A 17,023-nucleotide genomic window follows, 5' to 3' on the forward strand; every position below is an offset into this window, starting at 1 on the left:
TTAGGACACTACTAGAACATCATCAGCAGGGCCTGTCCTCAGCTAGATCCTTTCTCCTGGGACAGGCGCCTTAGGGCGGTGTCTGGTCTTTCCGCAGAGGCTCAAACATCCAGGCAGTGGAGAGCCAGAGGCTCCTCCCTGAGGTCGGGGACACTGGACTCTGCCCTGGCGCGCCCCGCCTTGCTGAGCACTTTGCTGCCCTCAGTCACAAAACCAGAGCAGGTAAGGACCGGATCCTGGGCTCTCTGCCAGATCGCCCGAGCCGGAGCAGGCGGAGGAGGCCTCCTCTGAGCGCCCTCCAAGGTAGGCGAGCCTGGGACAGCTGTAGATCGCTGCCAAGGGGGGTGGGGTGGGGGACACCAGGTGACCTTGGTGCGGGATACCCAAGGAAGCTTTACATCCCAGGAAGTTTCCTGGGGAAGAAAGGTGGGTGGGAGTCTTAGAGAGGTGAAGAGGGTGTTAGGGTTAGGGTTAGGGTTAGGGTTAGGGTTAGGGTTAGGGTTAGGGTTAGGGTTAGGGTTAGGGTTAGGGTTAGGTTGAACCTCTCTTCTGGGCTCGGATTCCCTGGTGCAAAAGTTTCCAGGAAGAGAAAAAGCTGCCTTTCTCCTCCCTCTGAGCACACACACACCTGCTTGTTTATTTAGGCTGTTCTTATCTAGTCTCTTAGTCAGAAATCCCTAGACGTCTGTCTGACTGTTTCAGGGGCCCTGGGAAAGGTGACCCGCTGCTGCATGCAGTCTATCTGGTGTTCGGCTCTTCCTCTGCGAGTTTTAGCAGCACAGAGAGAAGCATTGCCCCGCACAGACTTGCCTCCTGCCCAACAGTTTCCCTACTCCTCTGTCTGGATAGTGGAGGGCTGGAGGCAGTTTTTCAGGAGCAATATCACCTGCAGGAGCAGTTCTGGTGCTAGAGTGGATCCTGGTGGCTGTGAATTTTCAATCTCTTTCAGAAGGAAAAAAAGTGAACATAAACTTCAGAGCCTAGAGCATGCCTCTAGTCCAGGACATAACTGATGTCACTGCACCATGTCACAATTATTTTATTCGAAGGATCGAGCCCCCTGCCTCCTCCCTTCTGTTCTATATGAAAGATTAACTTAATTATATGATGTTTAGGAATGGCAAACCGGAGGTTTACGAATGATAAAAAACGGAATCTAGCCTCTGGAGTTTACCCGATGCTATTAAATATTTAGCTCTATGTAGATTGGTTTTCCAGAAACTTGAGCTAGGCCTGAGGTGTCCGATACCTGTGCACAACTGATGCTGTTGTTCAATTGTTGCTAGCCCCCACCCCACCCCCACCCCTGTCTCTCCATCTCCATGCAGGGGGCAGTGGGGGGGGGGAAGGGGGAACGAGATAAAGAATTTGTCTCAGGCAGGGAAAAGCACTGTTTGATTCCCCAACCCCAGAAGTAAAGCTGGATGTCCTAAGACCCAGGCAGGCTTGTTGAGATTCTTAATTTGTTCTTTTCAAAGTAAATTGATCTTCTGTTCTAACTGAAAAAGAGACTGAAAAAAAGACAGGCGCGGTTCACGACTAAGAGGGACTACAACCCGGATGAAACCACAGGATACCATGTGTTAGCTTGGCTGTTTGAAATGTGTTTCAACAGTGGACTTGGGTTGCAATCCACACTTTTTGCCAAAATGGTAAAAAATGTAAGTTAAATCTAGCCTTAACATGTTTACTTCAGATAATTGCCGATAAGAAAAAGGAATTTGAAGAGAACCAAGACGTGTTTAAAGTCGTAGGCTTAAGACCAGGCAGTGGTGGCGCATGCCTTTAATCCCAGCACTTGGAAGGCAGAGGCAGGAGGATTTCTGAGTTCGAGGCCAGCCTGGTCTACAGAGTGAGTTCCAGGACAGCCAGGGCTACACAGAGAAACCCTATATTGAAAAACTAAAATAATAATAATAATAATAATAATAATAATAATAATAATAATAATAAAGTCGTAGGTTCAAGTAACTTTGAACTGAGACAGGAACATCCAATTTAGACAATTGTTTATTGACTGAAACATTTCAATAGATCTTTCTGATAGAAGTTTCTCTTATTTATAACCAAATCAACAACTTAGAGAGGAATTCCACGTTATCTTGGCAAGTGTTGTTCTAGTTTGTGTAGATTGGGGGAAAGCTTAGGAATTTTGAATTCTAGGTTTAATATTACCAGCATGGAAGAATTAAGACTAAAAAGTCAAGCATCAGTTTCATGAAAAATAACTGAAAATTAAATGTGTTGCTTTGGATATCAGTGAGTCTGGAGGGGAATAGGAACACAAAATTGAAATTTAACAAAATTCTATCCTATAAATTTTTTTCATCCTTTAAATTAGAAAAACAAAATGATTACTGTTCTCTATAGGGGGCAAATCAGGTATGTTATTCTTGCTTTTATTCAATTTCCTTGAAAATAGGTTTATTGGGGGGGTGAGATCAAATTACTCTAGAACATATCCAAGTGTATAATTTAGGAATTCTTCGCAAACGTGTTGGACAGCATGGTCGTCACCACAGTACAGTGTCCAGTTAGGTCACTGTCCCTAAATGACTTCAGTCTCATTGTCTCCCTCTTCAGGCCCAGGTGACTCTTATCCACCTTCTGTGTCTTCAACTTTACCTTCTCTGGACATTTCAAGCTAATGGAATCAAACAATGTTTGTTCCTTAACATTTGGCTTCTTTTACATAGAATACAGATTTTGAGGTCCATTCAGGTTGTAGCATGTATCTGTGCTTTGTTCTGTTTTATGGTCAACCAACATCCATTCCATTTGATGGGATTGCTTTAAATATATTATTACACACACACACACACACACACACACACACACACACACACACACACACACACACATGCATACACTCCATACATACACACACACATATATAGTGTAAAATATATAATTTGCATTGTGTAATAATATACATAGTACATAAAATATATATTGCATATGTGTATGTTTGTCTGTGGTGTATGCATGTGTTTACATGTATGGGCACATGTGTGTGGAGGCTAAAGACTGACACAGGAATTACTCTCTGTCACTCTCCATCTCACATATATCAAGGCAGAGTATTGCACTTGAACAAAGAACTTGATAAATCAGCTAGTCCAGCTAACTGCTAGCTGCAGCGTACCACCTGTGCACTGAATTTCCGTGTGTCTGTCCTGCTTAAGCAGCATCGCCATGGATGCTGGAGGTTGATCTCTGGTCCCCACAGTCTGCAGCGAGCGTTTCATCCTCTGAGACATCTCCCAGGTTCCTTATTCCTTTGTTTGTTGGTATGGGCATACACCATGATGTCTGATTTTCTGTGGTGCTGAGGATCAAGCACAGTACTGTGTACATGATAGGAGAAAGCACAATACTGAGTTACGTCCCCAGCCCAATGTCCAATATTAACACTAAGAATTTATTATCCTGTTCCTGCTAAACAATGGGATTTTCTGTGTGAAACAGTCTAGGAAATCAAATTAGAATGTCCCAGAGTTGTACAGGCAATGACTATTGGGGATTGCTCTGTTAGAAATTAGGGGTTTGGTTTCTTTCTTGGCCCTTATTTATCTTGACTTGCGCTGTGACATTGGGTGCCTTTGGAGGAGGGCAGTGTCTGATGACTAATGCTTAAGACTTTTCTGTATTTGAGCTAAAACTCTCATAAAGATGGCATAGGTTCTGAGAACCCAAATGCCTTTCTGTTTCTCCTTATAAAATAAATAGGCATCTAAAAAAAGTAATAATCTAAAGTTTGCTAATTAAAAAAAAATAAAAAAGTAATAATAAAAAATAAAGTAAAAGAAGATACAAATTAATTAAAATAGGACAAAACTGAAGAAAGAAAAGCCAAAGAGAAAGCCCCAATGCACATATAGACAGAGATACACCCACTTGTGTGCATACAGGAATCCCATAAAAGCATAAAACCAGAGTTGTGAGTTGTAATATATACGTGCAGAGGACCTGTATGGTTAAAAACAAAAACAAAACAAGACAAAAATCCCAAGGGCTTGACAAAACATTATGAGACAAAGGACCCCCAAAGATGTCAGGTCTACTGGTAGGCATGGGGCTTACTCGAGAATGGTTTGTTTGTTCTCCAGTGAGGATCCCTTTGGAGAAAACTCACTTTTCACTTACACATAGTTATCAAATGGAGACAGCTTTTGGGTATGGATGGTGGTCCATGTCCACTTCTCTTAGGTCTAGGGCCCATCTGAGGCAGAGGGCAGGTCCTGTGCATGCAGCCACGGTCTCTGAGGTCATATGCGCGCCATTCTGCTGTGTTTAGAAGGCCTTGTTCCTCTGTGTCCTCTGCCCCTCTGGCTCTTCTATTCTTTCCACATTCCCTTCCAAGGAGTTCTCTGAGCAGTTCTCTGCTGAGAAACAGGTTGCTGGGCTGTAGTGGAGACTTGTCATCGTGGCTGATATGTGTGTTTTTAGGTTGCTGTCTAGGCATCTGGATTTCGGATGATTGAAATTCTAGCTGCTGATATCTGGTCTTGTTTTTGTCTACTGGCCTCGTTGGCTGTATATTTTGTTCCTTGATTTCAGTTGCCCTCTTTTGTTCTTAGGAGAGGGTACTTGTGAGTTGTCCAATAGGGAATGCTTCTGAGACCCTGCCAGGTGTGGACAATGGGGATCTGGGATAGTGTTTCTAGCTGCTGAGAGCTGACCCTTGGGAATGGGGGTGGGCTAGAAGGGAGCTGAAGGATCCACAGGAGGGAGGGGAGCAAAATGTGCCACCGGGACCTGTGGAGACCCCTGGGAGTGGGGACAGAGGGAGGAGATGCCATAGCAAGGGTTCACTACAGAGATGGGGATAAGACTGGGTGATTGGATTCGAAGACCAGGAAGGACAGTAGAAATCACCTAACTGCTTCTCTGCTCAGTGTGACAGATGAGCATCCAGGGGAAAGCAATGGTTAACTTTCTTGAAATTCTTAGAGGGCTAGCCTTGTCTTGGTCAACACACTAGATAGTTTTACCCATGGCTTTCTATGTATCAACTTTTCGTTCCATGTTCTCGTCTACCTATCAGTAGCCCTGTAGCCTGCTCTGTGGCTCTGGCATTCTTTTCAGTTTTTTTTTTTTTTTTTTTGCTATGTATACTTTCTCATCATCAATTGTGTGTGTGTGTGTGTGTTACAGGTACAAGTGTATATGCCGGGGCCCTATGCATGACACCTATATGCCTGTAGAAACCAGAAGACAGCCTCAGAAGTCACTCTACTTGCTCCATCTACCTTGCTTTTTGAGGTATTATTCTCATTATTCTCAAACCACAGGCTAAGCTGACTGACCAGCCTCAGGGATCTTTCTGTTTCTGCCTTCCCAGTTTAGGCCCCACAAGGATATATGGCTATGTCCAACTTCTGATTTACGTGGGCTCTGGGAGATTGAGCACACATCAAAACAAGCATCATTTCCAATAAACTCCTTCCCAGGCCGACATAGCCAACGCTTCGAATATTTGACTAGAGAACAAATCCAGTCAGCTGTAACTTCTGCTCCTATAACTCACTAAAGGTTCTTGGATTTTAAAATCTTAGTTGTCCTTTTGCCCTCTAGGATCCTGGAGATTATCACGGTCAAAGTAAAATGACAATCACAAGTCATTTTTTTTTCCGTGTCAGCTTTGGAAAGTGATTGCAGTCACAGAAGCCATGACACTTGACCCCCATTTCCCAGATCCTTCTCATAGTCAGCTTCCTGCACTGCCAGACGTAAGGAGCCACAGATCTGTGTGCAGTGCAGTCCATAATGCTTTGGTCCTCAGTTTTGAAGGTTTCTGTCTCTGATCATTCAGCCCTGTCATTGCTAGGATGGTCACGGGCCACCACCTCAGGGTAGAAGCAAAGCCGTTTACCTTACAAGAAGGCACCAAAAGAGAGGAGAGGAAGGTGCTGGGGGTCCTATGGTTCCCTTCAGGGGCACACCTACAATGTCGAAAGACTGCCTATGAGACCCCACATTTTAAAGGCTCCATTATCCCCCTGCAGTGTGTGAGAACCAAGCCTTTACCATAGGGACTTTTATGGAACATTCTGGATACAATCTCCAGCCATGTCTTTGATTTGCCGAGTCATGCTCACCTACCAATAGGCATCTGAACTGTATGGGGGTTGTGAACATCTCTGCCTAAATTTGTAGAACAGACATTTTAATTTCAGTTGGGTAAGTGACCGGGAGTGGGATTTCTGCATGGGATCCTTTGTGTTCAACTGTGCAGGTCGCTGCTGAACTGCATGTTGTTTTTTACAATGTTACAGTGAAAAGCTTTACAACATTTAAAAAGCTAGGAATACTTTGTAAAAAGCTAGGAATATTTTGTAAATTCCTGAGCTATTTCCTCCCAAAGTATTTCCCAGAATAATACAAAAATTCTAAAAGAAGAGGGTAGTAATGTTATAAATGACTGTGGTTTAGTGCTCATGTTGTTTCATGCTATATTTTCTTCCCTAAATATATATGATACACACACCCACACACACAGAGTTTTGGCTTGGTATCTTTGCTAGCTTTCCATCACTACCATAAATGCTTGAGCCAAGCATCATACAGGAAGAAAAGGTTAGTTTAGACTCTGAGTTTTAGAAGTTTCATAATCTATTGTTCTTGATGTTTCCGGGGTCTGTGGTAAGTTGAGAGCAGAAGTAATAGGTTGAATGGATAAGGGAATTGACAGAAAGCAAACATTGCCATATTCCAGTCATGTCTAATATGTCAATGTTGTAAGCATGTATATTATTATTTAATGAGTACATACTTTTCATATTGTTAGATACTCCATAAGTCTCCTTATTCACTGTTTCCTTCAGCCCTCACAAACCCATGTAGAAGTAGACATTTTCATCTGCGTCTTTTACATGAAAAAAAGCAAGGATTTGGGAGTTTAAATAATTGTCTAAGTCCACCCATCTCCTTAGAAAGTGGAAGAAAACCTCATAGACAGTACAAGTGAATCCAAATCTCACAAATCCATGAAGTCACATCACTCCTATTCATGGGATGGATCTACTTTGGACCAAAGAACGTGCTCAGACTCCTGACTGATTCACCTGGGAGCTCGCACCAGAAAGTCACTATCTGCTATTGAATGACTGGCTTTATTTCTAAACAATATGGAAGAAAAAAAGAGACTTAGAAATTTATTCAGAATGTAGTAGAAGGCCAGAAGGAAAGCTGGACAGAGAGAGGAAGCCAGTACAACTGTGGGAAAGAGGTGTCAGGATCATGGGAAGAGACAGTGGATTCATAGGTTTGAATCCAGCACTGTAATAAATTAGCTGTCATTGGTTAGTGCTATTGAGTCTCCTTTATTCATTTGTGAACATTAATTATAACACTGAATATGTGAGAAATAGTACAGGATGCATGGTTTCATGGCATATTGTAGAATTCAACATATCCTGGTCCCTCCTCCTTAAACAGAAAGCAATTCTTTAAATTTTTTTGAGAGTTTGACTCATGTATACAATGAAATATGATCTGCACATATCGCTCCAAAACATGTCTTTTATTTATCTCAATAACCATGAAATCCAACTAGTCTGCTCACATGTATATAAATACAGTGCTATTCACTGGAACATGTGAAACATACCAGGCCCGTGACCTCAATAAAGAATGATTCTCTTTCCCTGAGAAGCTGTTAACAGCCAATAGCTACTCAGTAAGGCATGTGGCCCGGACATCCTCTAGCCCATCCATACCAGGGTTCCCCTGGCTCTGGTTGCAAGTAGCAACGGCTCCTGTGAATTAATGCCAGTGTTAGTCATGTCAGGTCTAGAAGATTCCACTTCACAGCACTCTTCCCATCACCTGGCTCAGTAGCTCATTTCCAGAATACTGACCAGGTATGCATCCATGGGCTGCTGATCACTGCAGAAAGAAGTCTCATGTTGAGCACATCTCAGGTCTATAATATAAGCATTATTTAGAGCACGCTTTGACAACGAGGCCATTTAGCAAAAATAATAACAGCAAGTTTTACCCCAGGGCACAGGACTACCCCAGATGTGGACTTTTGACCAGGATTATGGCACAAGGCCTGAAATTCCATCCCATGGAGCGGGCCTCAGAAAGCAGTTAATTACCCCCAGTCATGCCACTATTAGACCAAGGAGTTCATCTTGCCTGGCAGGTTTTATTGCTGCATGCAGGATCCTGCCCTGTTGGATACTGGGGAGGGGGTGGGGGAGAGATGCTTAGGCTTGGAGGGGCATGTAAGTATAATTACAAGTAATGCCTATGATACATAGATATTATATAGTTTATTGTTCTTGCGGTAATATTTAATCTTTCGCCCAAAGAAACACCTTCTATTTTATAACTGGGAATTTTCTTTAGGACTTACACATACTACAAATTTGTACTTGTGTGCACAAGAGTAAGCAAACACATGCTGGAACAGAATTAATAGAGAAGTGTTTGAAAGCAGACTGTGGATTCTGTTACATGCATGCCTTTGGTGGGCTGTACTTCGTTTTCATGTGAACCCTGTCACCTGAGGCTTCTAGGCAGATACTGGATGTCACCCTTGTGCTGTGTAACACACAACACAGAACAAGTGTGATGCTTAATATTCTAGGTGTACATAAACCCTTCAAGGCTTGGCGATGTGCTGGTCGAAATATCACTCTGTGTGTGACTTCTTCACTCACACAGCCTTGTTCTTCTGACTCTATCTCCAAACCTCCCTTACACAGAAGGATGCCTACAATTGAAAAGAAGATCACACTACTGCCATGTGATGACATTTTCACTTAAGTCACTACCTATATGATTAGTTCAAAGAAAGTCATGTTCTGAGATACTGGGGTCTGTACAGTTAGAGGAGATCACAGATCACATATCAAAGCCTCGTGAGCTTACTTAGTACTCTGACAGCTCTTCTGGGGTCCCCAAACCGTGAAGTGGGTTTAATTTCATCATCCCGGTACAGTGGTTTGTTGGTTTATCCCACAGAAAATAAGGCACCACAATATACACGCATTGCTGTGAGAACTGTAACTATTGCCAGCATCCTTTGGATATGTTGACACACTACCGATGGTTTAGCAATACGGAATCTCTACCATAGTTCACTGGTTTCCAAATGCCCCCTTTATAGCAAACTTTCCTTTATAGCCCATCCCGGAGGGCAGACTCTGTCAAATATTACCTGATTTTTTCCCCCAAAGAGAACAAAAGCCCTCAGACTGCTCTTCAGCTTTCATTATGGATAATTGTCTCATATTTTATTTACTCATTGGACAAACATGTACAAATCATGTATTATGTATTATATGTGCTAAGCGCTTGACAAATATTAACTCCCAAACCCCTGTTGATTCTTTATTATCAATAATTAATATTACCATAAAAGAAACTGAGGCACTGAACGGCAGGGGGCCACTCATGCTGACTATCTACTGGGTGGTGATGGGTCTCCTGGGGGCCATGAAGCTAAGAGAATTCTCTCGAACTTTTTAGTTAAAGAACTCTTTTTATCCTCGGGAAGTTCTTGGGAAGATGCTGTGTGGTAAGACAAAGAATTCGCTTGGGCCGAAGTTGAGGAGGGCCCAGGCACACAGTATCCCAGCACTCCCTGCCGCCTTGTTTACAAGGCCTGATAAAGGAAATACCTCCTCTTGGCGTGATGCCATGTGTAAGCTCCCTCCAATCCATCCTAGCATAGAACAAATAAAGCCTTTCCTCACTTTAATTAACTGATTGTGTTTTATTTTGAAATTTTTATCTGTCTAATCTACTTCTGGCTGAAGTAAAAGGCTAACGTGGATTTTCCCCAGGATGCTGATGCCATATGGCTGGTTGGACTTTGCTGTTTGTCCCCCACTCACACACACACCCCATCCCCCCCATCTGGGATTTCTTTATTCAACTTGGGAACTCTAGGCAGAAAAGTTTTCTGAACCAAAGAGAACTGGAATTTAATTTTATGTATATACTGTTGGACGTAAACCTTTCAAAATGCAGGGGTCTGACCTTACTCCCTGTTATGGATGTCTTCTGAGGGTATTAAGAATATAAAACAAGGAGTGTGGTGGTATCATTGATGCTTGCCATCCGTTGGTTCCCAGAGTGCCTCCTGCAACCAGTCATTAAAAACAACCCATTTTACATTTCTAAGGGGGATATTTCCCCTTATTTTATAGATATATACATCCAGCCTAAAATACATAACTTTTACAAGTGGTAAGAAGGAAAAATGGTGGTTTTGAAAGAAAGTAATTGAGGATTACTTATTAGGGACTAAGGTAAAGATATCTTTGTTATTAGGAATAAAAGACAGAGAAGAAAATATATTTTAGGATCTATGACACAGGTCCAATGTGTTTGCCAGATTAGGACAGACTAAGAAAGCAAGAAGCGTTTTGCTAAAGACTCGTTTTTGCAGTCAGTGAGGAAATGCACACATAGGAAAAGGGAACATGGAAGAACCTCTGTCCAGTGAGGTGGTGGAGAAGCAAATTGCAGTAGAGAAAAGAACTTAGCCCAAGCCAGGCGATTGGTTCGCTGGCCTCTGACTGTCCACTGCCGCAGTCCCTGTTCCCTGCCATGCCCTGATGTAGACTTTTTTTCTGGAGAAGCACAGATGGTAAATATTTCAGTTTGGTGCGTGCTGTACTGCTTCTGTGGTAAATGCTCACTTGGGCTAATGTAGGGCCAAGGTATCAGGGACTGTATGTCAACAAATGACCACTGCTGTGTTACAAGAAATCCTCACGTTGAACCGCCATGCTAGTTACTTTAGTGTTCTGTGACCACAGACAACATAAGGGTGGATGGGTCTCTTTTGACTCATTTCTGAGAGATTTCAAGGCCTTGTGGCAGGAAGGTAGAACAGTAGAAGCTCATGGCGGAGGTGTAGCAATGTAGCAGAGCAGGTGTCAGAGAGGGAGTGGAAAACGGGCTGATTGCTAACCTTCATAGTTCAGTCAGCTCTTCCTCACAGCCTAAAACTCTCACAGTCACCCCCAAAACAATACCCCTAGCCAGAGGAAGAGGTGCACAAAAACCAAACTTGTGCTTCCTTCAGATTCAAACTAAACACGTCTTTTCTGAACACATTGCTTATTGTCTCTAGGGAGCTTTTATTTTTATTTTTTGAGCATTCAGATGCTGTTGTGGAGCAAGTCCCTAATCCTGGAAAAGACTTCAGAGGCCCAAGAGAGGGGAGTACTTCTCTGCCATTCCACACAGCAGACATGCTTGGAGTTGATGCTGCCAAATTGAGTTCGGCTGAAACAAAAAGACCGGTGGCTGCCTTCTGAGAGGATTTGCAATAAAATGGAAAATTCTTGGCATGCCCTGTCAATTTCGTTGAAGATTAAAGGATAAAGGAAAGGCTGTTCGTCTTCCCTTGAGGCAATCTTCTTTCAAAGTGCTGGGGCCAATATAAAGATTCCCTGTCTTTTAGCAGCAAGAGTCATTGCTGGATTTTAAACATTTTTTTCTTTCTAAGGAAGACAGTTTGGATGGGGCAGAAACACCCTTAAGCTTGGGGCAAAACCCCCCAAAACAAACCCACAAACCAGAGTTTGCATTTTTTTTTTCTGTCTTTGTTACTTTTACTATTATCTTGGGTAAGTTGCCGTGTTGTCACGCTGGCAGTCTTCACTTCCAAATCGGTAAAAAAAAAGGTTTAATAATTCTGTACACAGATTTTTACTGTAGCTTGCTTCCTATTGGTTAATTTTCTCACCGCTGTGACAAAGTGTCTGAGGTCCAACTTAGAGGGTAGATTTACCTTGGCCCATAGTTTTGGAAGGGTGGCTCTGTGGTGGGACTTTGTGGTAGAGTTCCTCAATGGGAGGCCAGACTGGGTGGCTAAGCATTGGATCAAAAGCAGGGCCTGGCTGTAGTACTTCAAGTGACCCATCTCCTCCAGCCAAAAAATCATCTCCCAAAGCCTCTGTAAACTTCCAAATCAGCACCGCCATCTATGTATCAGGTAGCCGAACACACTAACCCACGGAGAACATCCTAGATTCAAGCCACTTTCAGTTTGCTACACTTGAATAAGACGCGAAAGTCATCTTTATCCCAACTCTGTCTTTCCTGTGTCTTCCTTCACACCAGGGACAATGGTTACTTTACTCATGAATATCTCACTCAGCAAGTGTCACCAACAGACACAGTTTATTAAAAAGAAGTCTCAATTTCCTTAAACTTAGAAACATACAGGGTTCTTCGTGTGTGTGTGTGTGTGTGTGTGTGTGTGTGTGTGTGTGTGTGTGTGTGTATGTGCTATACAGATGCTGGGAAGGCCAGACAAGGACATCAGATTCCCTGCCTGGACGGGAGTTACAGGTGACTCTGTTGTTGTGAATGGTGGGAACTGAATCTAGATCCTGTTTAAGAAGAACAGCGTTTTTGGATAGCATTGGAAATGTAATTGAGGAAAATACCTAATTAAAAAAATCTCTTTGTTAAACAAACAAACAAACAAACAAACAAAAAAAAAAAAAGAAGAAGAAGAGCAGTGTTGTTAACACTGAGCGGCTTTCAAGCCCCGAGACTCAATCTGCGGTGATGTAGTTATATGACTTCTGAGTTCTGAAACCCCTCAGGCTGTTTGGTTTCTCTTTAAACTTTTCACCCAGTGCTCTCAGCTGAGCTTCAGGATTAAGTCAGATCCATTCCTTCAGTTACAAATGCTATGCTTCCTAACTCGGTCAATCCTTTTGGGTTTGTTAACTGACACACCATAAAAACTTTCCATTATTAACTATTTGGTGACCGTAACATACAGTTTGTTTATTAAAGATATGACGTGTGCTTGCTATGTCTTGTTTCTTTTCTTCCTCTTCAGTCCTATTTCTGTTATACTTTATTCCTTAGTGTTTGATCTCCTGCCATACTTAGTTGTATAGACTCCATGTCCTGAACCTGAATTACCCAAGAAGTCCTAGATTCCCTGCAGGAGGACTTGATATCCAGAGAGTATAACCTGGCCACCTGTGTCTGCTCTCCCTCCCCTCTTGTGTGTGTGTGTGTGTGTGTGTGTGTGTGTTTGTGAAGGCAGGATCTCACTCTAGAGCCCAGGCTGATTTGAAATTTACTTTGTAAAAGTTGAGAGACATATGTTTCTCTTCATCGTATTCTTTACCTTATTTTAAAAAATAAGAAAGTACGATATTTGGTATTCATTCTGTACCATGGTTTTTAAGTGACACACACACTCTAAATATTATTCCACAGCAGCAATATCTTACCAGTCCTATTTCTGTGCATTTGTGTTTCTTGCATTTTTTCCATTACAACATCCTTTAAAAAACATCTTTTATGGAGTTTCTGCAGGATACACACTACACAGTTTGACTATTACTATATTTTTAGTTTCACAGACATTTATTAAGCACTTCTGGTATATTATAACAGAAAATGAATGAATCAGGGGCCCACCTGCTCTTGAGATTTTGTAGTCGAAGGTGATACTAGACATTTGAAACTAAAACTCCGATTACGATGAACCTCCTTTACGTTGTTTGACTGAGCTGATTTATGTTTTCTTAAAGCCAGAAGTCACCATGACAACTGTAACGGTGACCACAGAAGTTCCCTCAAGTGGAAAGACAGAAGACGGCCGCCTCTTCTGTGGCTCTTCGTCTGCTCACATTATTGAAGAAACGGAGTATGTGAGACAGGTATGAGGGTGCCAGTCATCATGCCCGTGGCATGCTTGTCTTATGATAAGCACAAGAATGGATTGGTGGGCTTTGTTTCCACACCCATGTGACATATGAAAAGGGATGAACCTCTCCTGGCTTAGGACAGTCAAGAGATTAGATTTAAACACAGGGCTGGTCTCATTTCTTTAGAGTATAAACCCGTGCTTCCATACTTGTGAAGTGAAATGATTTTCTCCACTCAGTAAAACTGAATAATGGCCAGGAGGGTTCAGAACACCTCTCAGCACTGAGCTCATACCCCATCATTCTCTGCTGGGTTTCCTGCTGCTCGATAACCTCCCCTGGTGCTTTCCTGGATGGGATGCTGTGCTCCCAACTAGATGTTTATGTCTCCTGCTGATTCCAGCACTTTCCTTACCTTGTCCCTCTGCACAGCTCCAGCTAGCTAATGCCAGGGACTCCTCTGCAAATGACTTCATTAAAAATGTAACTTGGGAGAATTCACTAAGAGGCGAACCAACGAAAGGTGCTCACGTAAACGGCCGGTTACAGCAGATAGAGAAATTCTGACATTGGTAGTTTGTAACTTGTTCAGATCAGCTGATTAAATGAGCTTGGACTGTCGAGTAATTCCCCAGGTCAGCAAGACTGGAGCTCACATTTCATGCATGGATTTGTATGCTCATGACTTAGTGATTTTTCTGTAGTAATTACTTAATAGCAATTATTTTGTGATAATTACTATGTAGTGATCATTTTGTAGTAATTACTATATAGTAATTATTTTGTGGTGATTACTAAGTAGTAATTGTCTTATAGTAATTACTAAACACTAAATTAGTACTAAATTGTTGGTAAAATTGATCAAACTGCACAGTTTTAAAGTCCTACTACTCACCAAATTATCTTATAGAATACTATTAATTTAGCTTGTCAAATTTTATCTGAAAAAAAGACATATAAAACTCAAACAATTATTCTTATTAATCTAAACAATATAAACCTAAAAATAATTTATGTTGGAGGCTAGTATTTAAATCTGACATCAGGATAAATATGTAAAGATGCCCTGTAGCTAGTATTGAGAAAGAAAAATACATTTAGAATTAAACACCTTGTGAAACGAATTAACTTTTTTTTTTTTAAATCTTCCAGATGCGAACTACACTGGAAAAGATCCGAAATCACATGTTTAAAGAAAAAGAAGGCTGTGGCAATGCAAGGCACAAACTAGATGCAGAGGTATATAAATGCACCAAGATTCAGTACTTTCATTGTTTCAGAAAATTAGCATAAAGCCATATAGAGTTCTATTCAGTCAGCCCTGCCAGTATTACTCTTTGAAGCTGAGTGATAAAATACTTCATGCACGTCTAACATCTAAAGATGTTAATGCCTCTATGTATGCTATGTTTATTAGGAATATCATTAGGAGGACCAGTATCCAGGCCTTGGTGGAATATTGCAAACAAAACATAATTATACGTTATATAGTAAGATGTTAGACCAAGGAGAATACATCGTAGTGACACTTCTCACAGATAAAGATGTAAGCTTACAAGCCTGCTGTGGGACACAGCAACTGAGAGACAATGAACTGACTGAGCAGTAAGCTTAAGCGCCTCCCTTTTATTCCAATAGCATCTTTGTGTACTTAAGTCAGAACAAATCTCTGTTAGCTCAAATTCTACCAAATTAAATATCATCAGAACCAAGTGCATCACATCAGTATTTCTGACTATAAACCATAGACAGCTATCACATGAGAAAGTAGTACAAGCAAAGGCAGACCCTATGACATCCTCACTTTCCATTTGAACATGGCTAGTGCTAAAGATTGTCTTACATTAAACACTTCAAGGCTGGGTGAACAGGGATTTTAATGAGGTATGGCAGAGAAGATAAAATTAAAAAGTCATCTTTGGTTATGTTGAGTTATCTTCTTCAACTCTATCAGTGGGTAGGCATATGCTTCTAATTTGAGGGTACAAATTTGAATTAGAAGGTTCATGCTACTGTCTTATTTAGAGTTTTATTACTGTGAAGAGACACCATGACCAAGGCAACATTCTTCTTTTAAATACCTATTTATTTAATATACATTCGTACACTATATGTGTCTGATGACACACCAGAAGAGGGCATCAGATGGTTGTGAGCCACCATGTGGTTGCTGGGTATTGAACTCAGGACCTTTGGAAGAGCAGTCAGTGCTCTTAATGTCTAAGCCATCTCTCTAGCCCCCAAGGCAACATTTTTAAAAGAACAACATCTAATTAGGGCTGGCTTACAGTTTCAGTTCAGTCCATTATCATCAAGGCCAGAAGCATGGCAGCATCCAGACAGACATGGTGCTGAAGAAGCAGCCAAGAGTTCTACATCCTGATCAGAAGGCAGCCAGGAGAAACTGTCTTCCAGGCAGCCAGGGGGAAGGTCTCAAAGCCCATCCCCGAAGTGACACACTTCCTCCAACCATGCACACCTCTAAATAGTGCCTCTCCCTGGACCAAGCATATTCAAAAACAGCACAGTAGGCATATTGTTTTAAATTTGAGGCTATAAATCTGTAGTAGGTTTGGTTACAATATATAGGGCATTTTGGTTGGTGTAACTTTCCAAAACCAGAGCTGGGTTTGACACTCTTAGCAGGAGGACAAGAGTTCAAGTCCTGCTTCTTTGAAATAGCAAGACTTTCTCTAGAGAATGCATAATAAAATATAGTATTTTTGACAGGGGAGGGGATTTTAAAGCATGCGAGTGTATGTAGAAATGATAGGTCATCTATGTGCATTGTGATGAGCTTCCCAAAGCATGTGTCTGTACAAGAGGAGAAAACCACCACAGAGGTTGAAAGGGATGATGGAGAATTAGGAGAAAAAGGGGTAGAGGATGGAACCCCTGAGACTGGGTGAAAGGAGTAACCATCCAGTGTGTTTGCTGGGCCACGTAAACCAAGAACTGGCCACTGGAACCACTGAAGTGGTGTTTTGTTGACCTTGCTAGGAGTATCTCTGTATGAATGGAGAGGGCATGGTGCTGCTGTGATGTAGGGTCTTGCTGCCCTGTAAAGTAGCCTGGTAGCAGCATCTCTATAGGCTATTGGATTTGTACTGTCTAGACCTCAACCCAGACCTCCTAACTGAGAATCTGCAGCCTTTTACCATCATATGACTCCTATGAGAACACTGATCTAAACCTTTAAAACCATCAATGACAGCAAGTAATTTACCTTTCTCCAAGTTTCTGTCAATTGTTCTTTTGTATATATCTATATCTATGGTCAGGGAAGGTGTACATGAAGTCTGGACCACAAAAGAAAAGGAGTTACTGTATACATGTTATATGCTTGGTTTTTTTTTTTTTTTTTTTTTTTTTTT

General features: G+C 41.8%; 1 protein-coding gene across 1 annotated transcript in view; it reads left to right on the forward strand.

Moving 5' to 3' along the window:
* The first annotated feature begins 247 nt into the window (after positions 1-247).
* The window catches only part of Ccdc68 (coiled-coil domain containing 68), a 44,241-nt gene continuing 27,465 nt past the window's right edge, over positions 248-17,023 (forward strand). Inside the window, exons 1-3 of the mRNA XM_021151082.1 lie at positions 248-303; positions 13,533-13,661; positions 14,802-14,888. Of these exons, the coding sequence (XP_021006741.1) occupies positions 13,545-13,661; positions 14,802-14,888 (204 nt within the window). The 5' untranslated portion in view covers positions 248-303; positions 13,533-13,544. The remainder of the gene's footprint in view (positions 304-13,532; positions 13,662-14,801; positions 14,889-17,023) is intronic.

This window comes from Mus caroli, chromosome 18 (assembly GCF_900094665.2).
Source record: "Mus caroli chromosome 18, CAROLI_EIJ_v1.1, whole genome shotgun sequence".
NCBI classification, from domain to species: domain Eukaryota; kingdom Metazoa; phylum Chordata; class Mammalia; order Rodentia; family Muridae; genus Mus; species Mus caroli.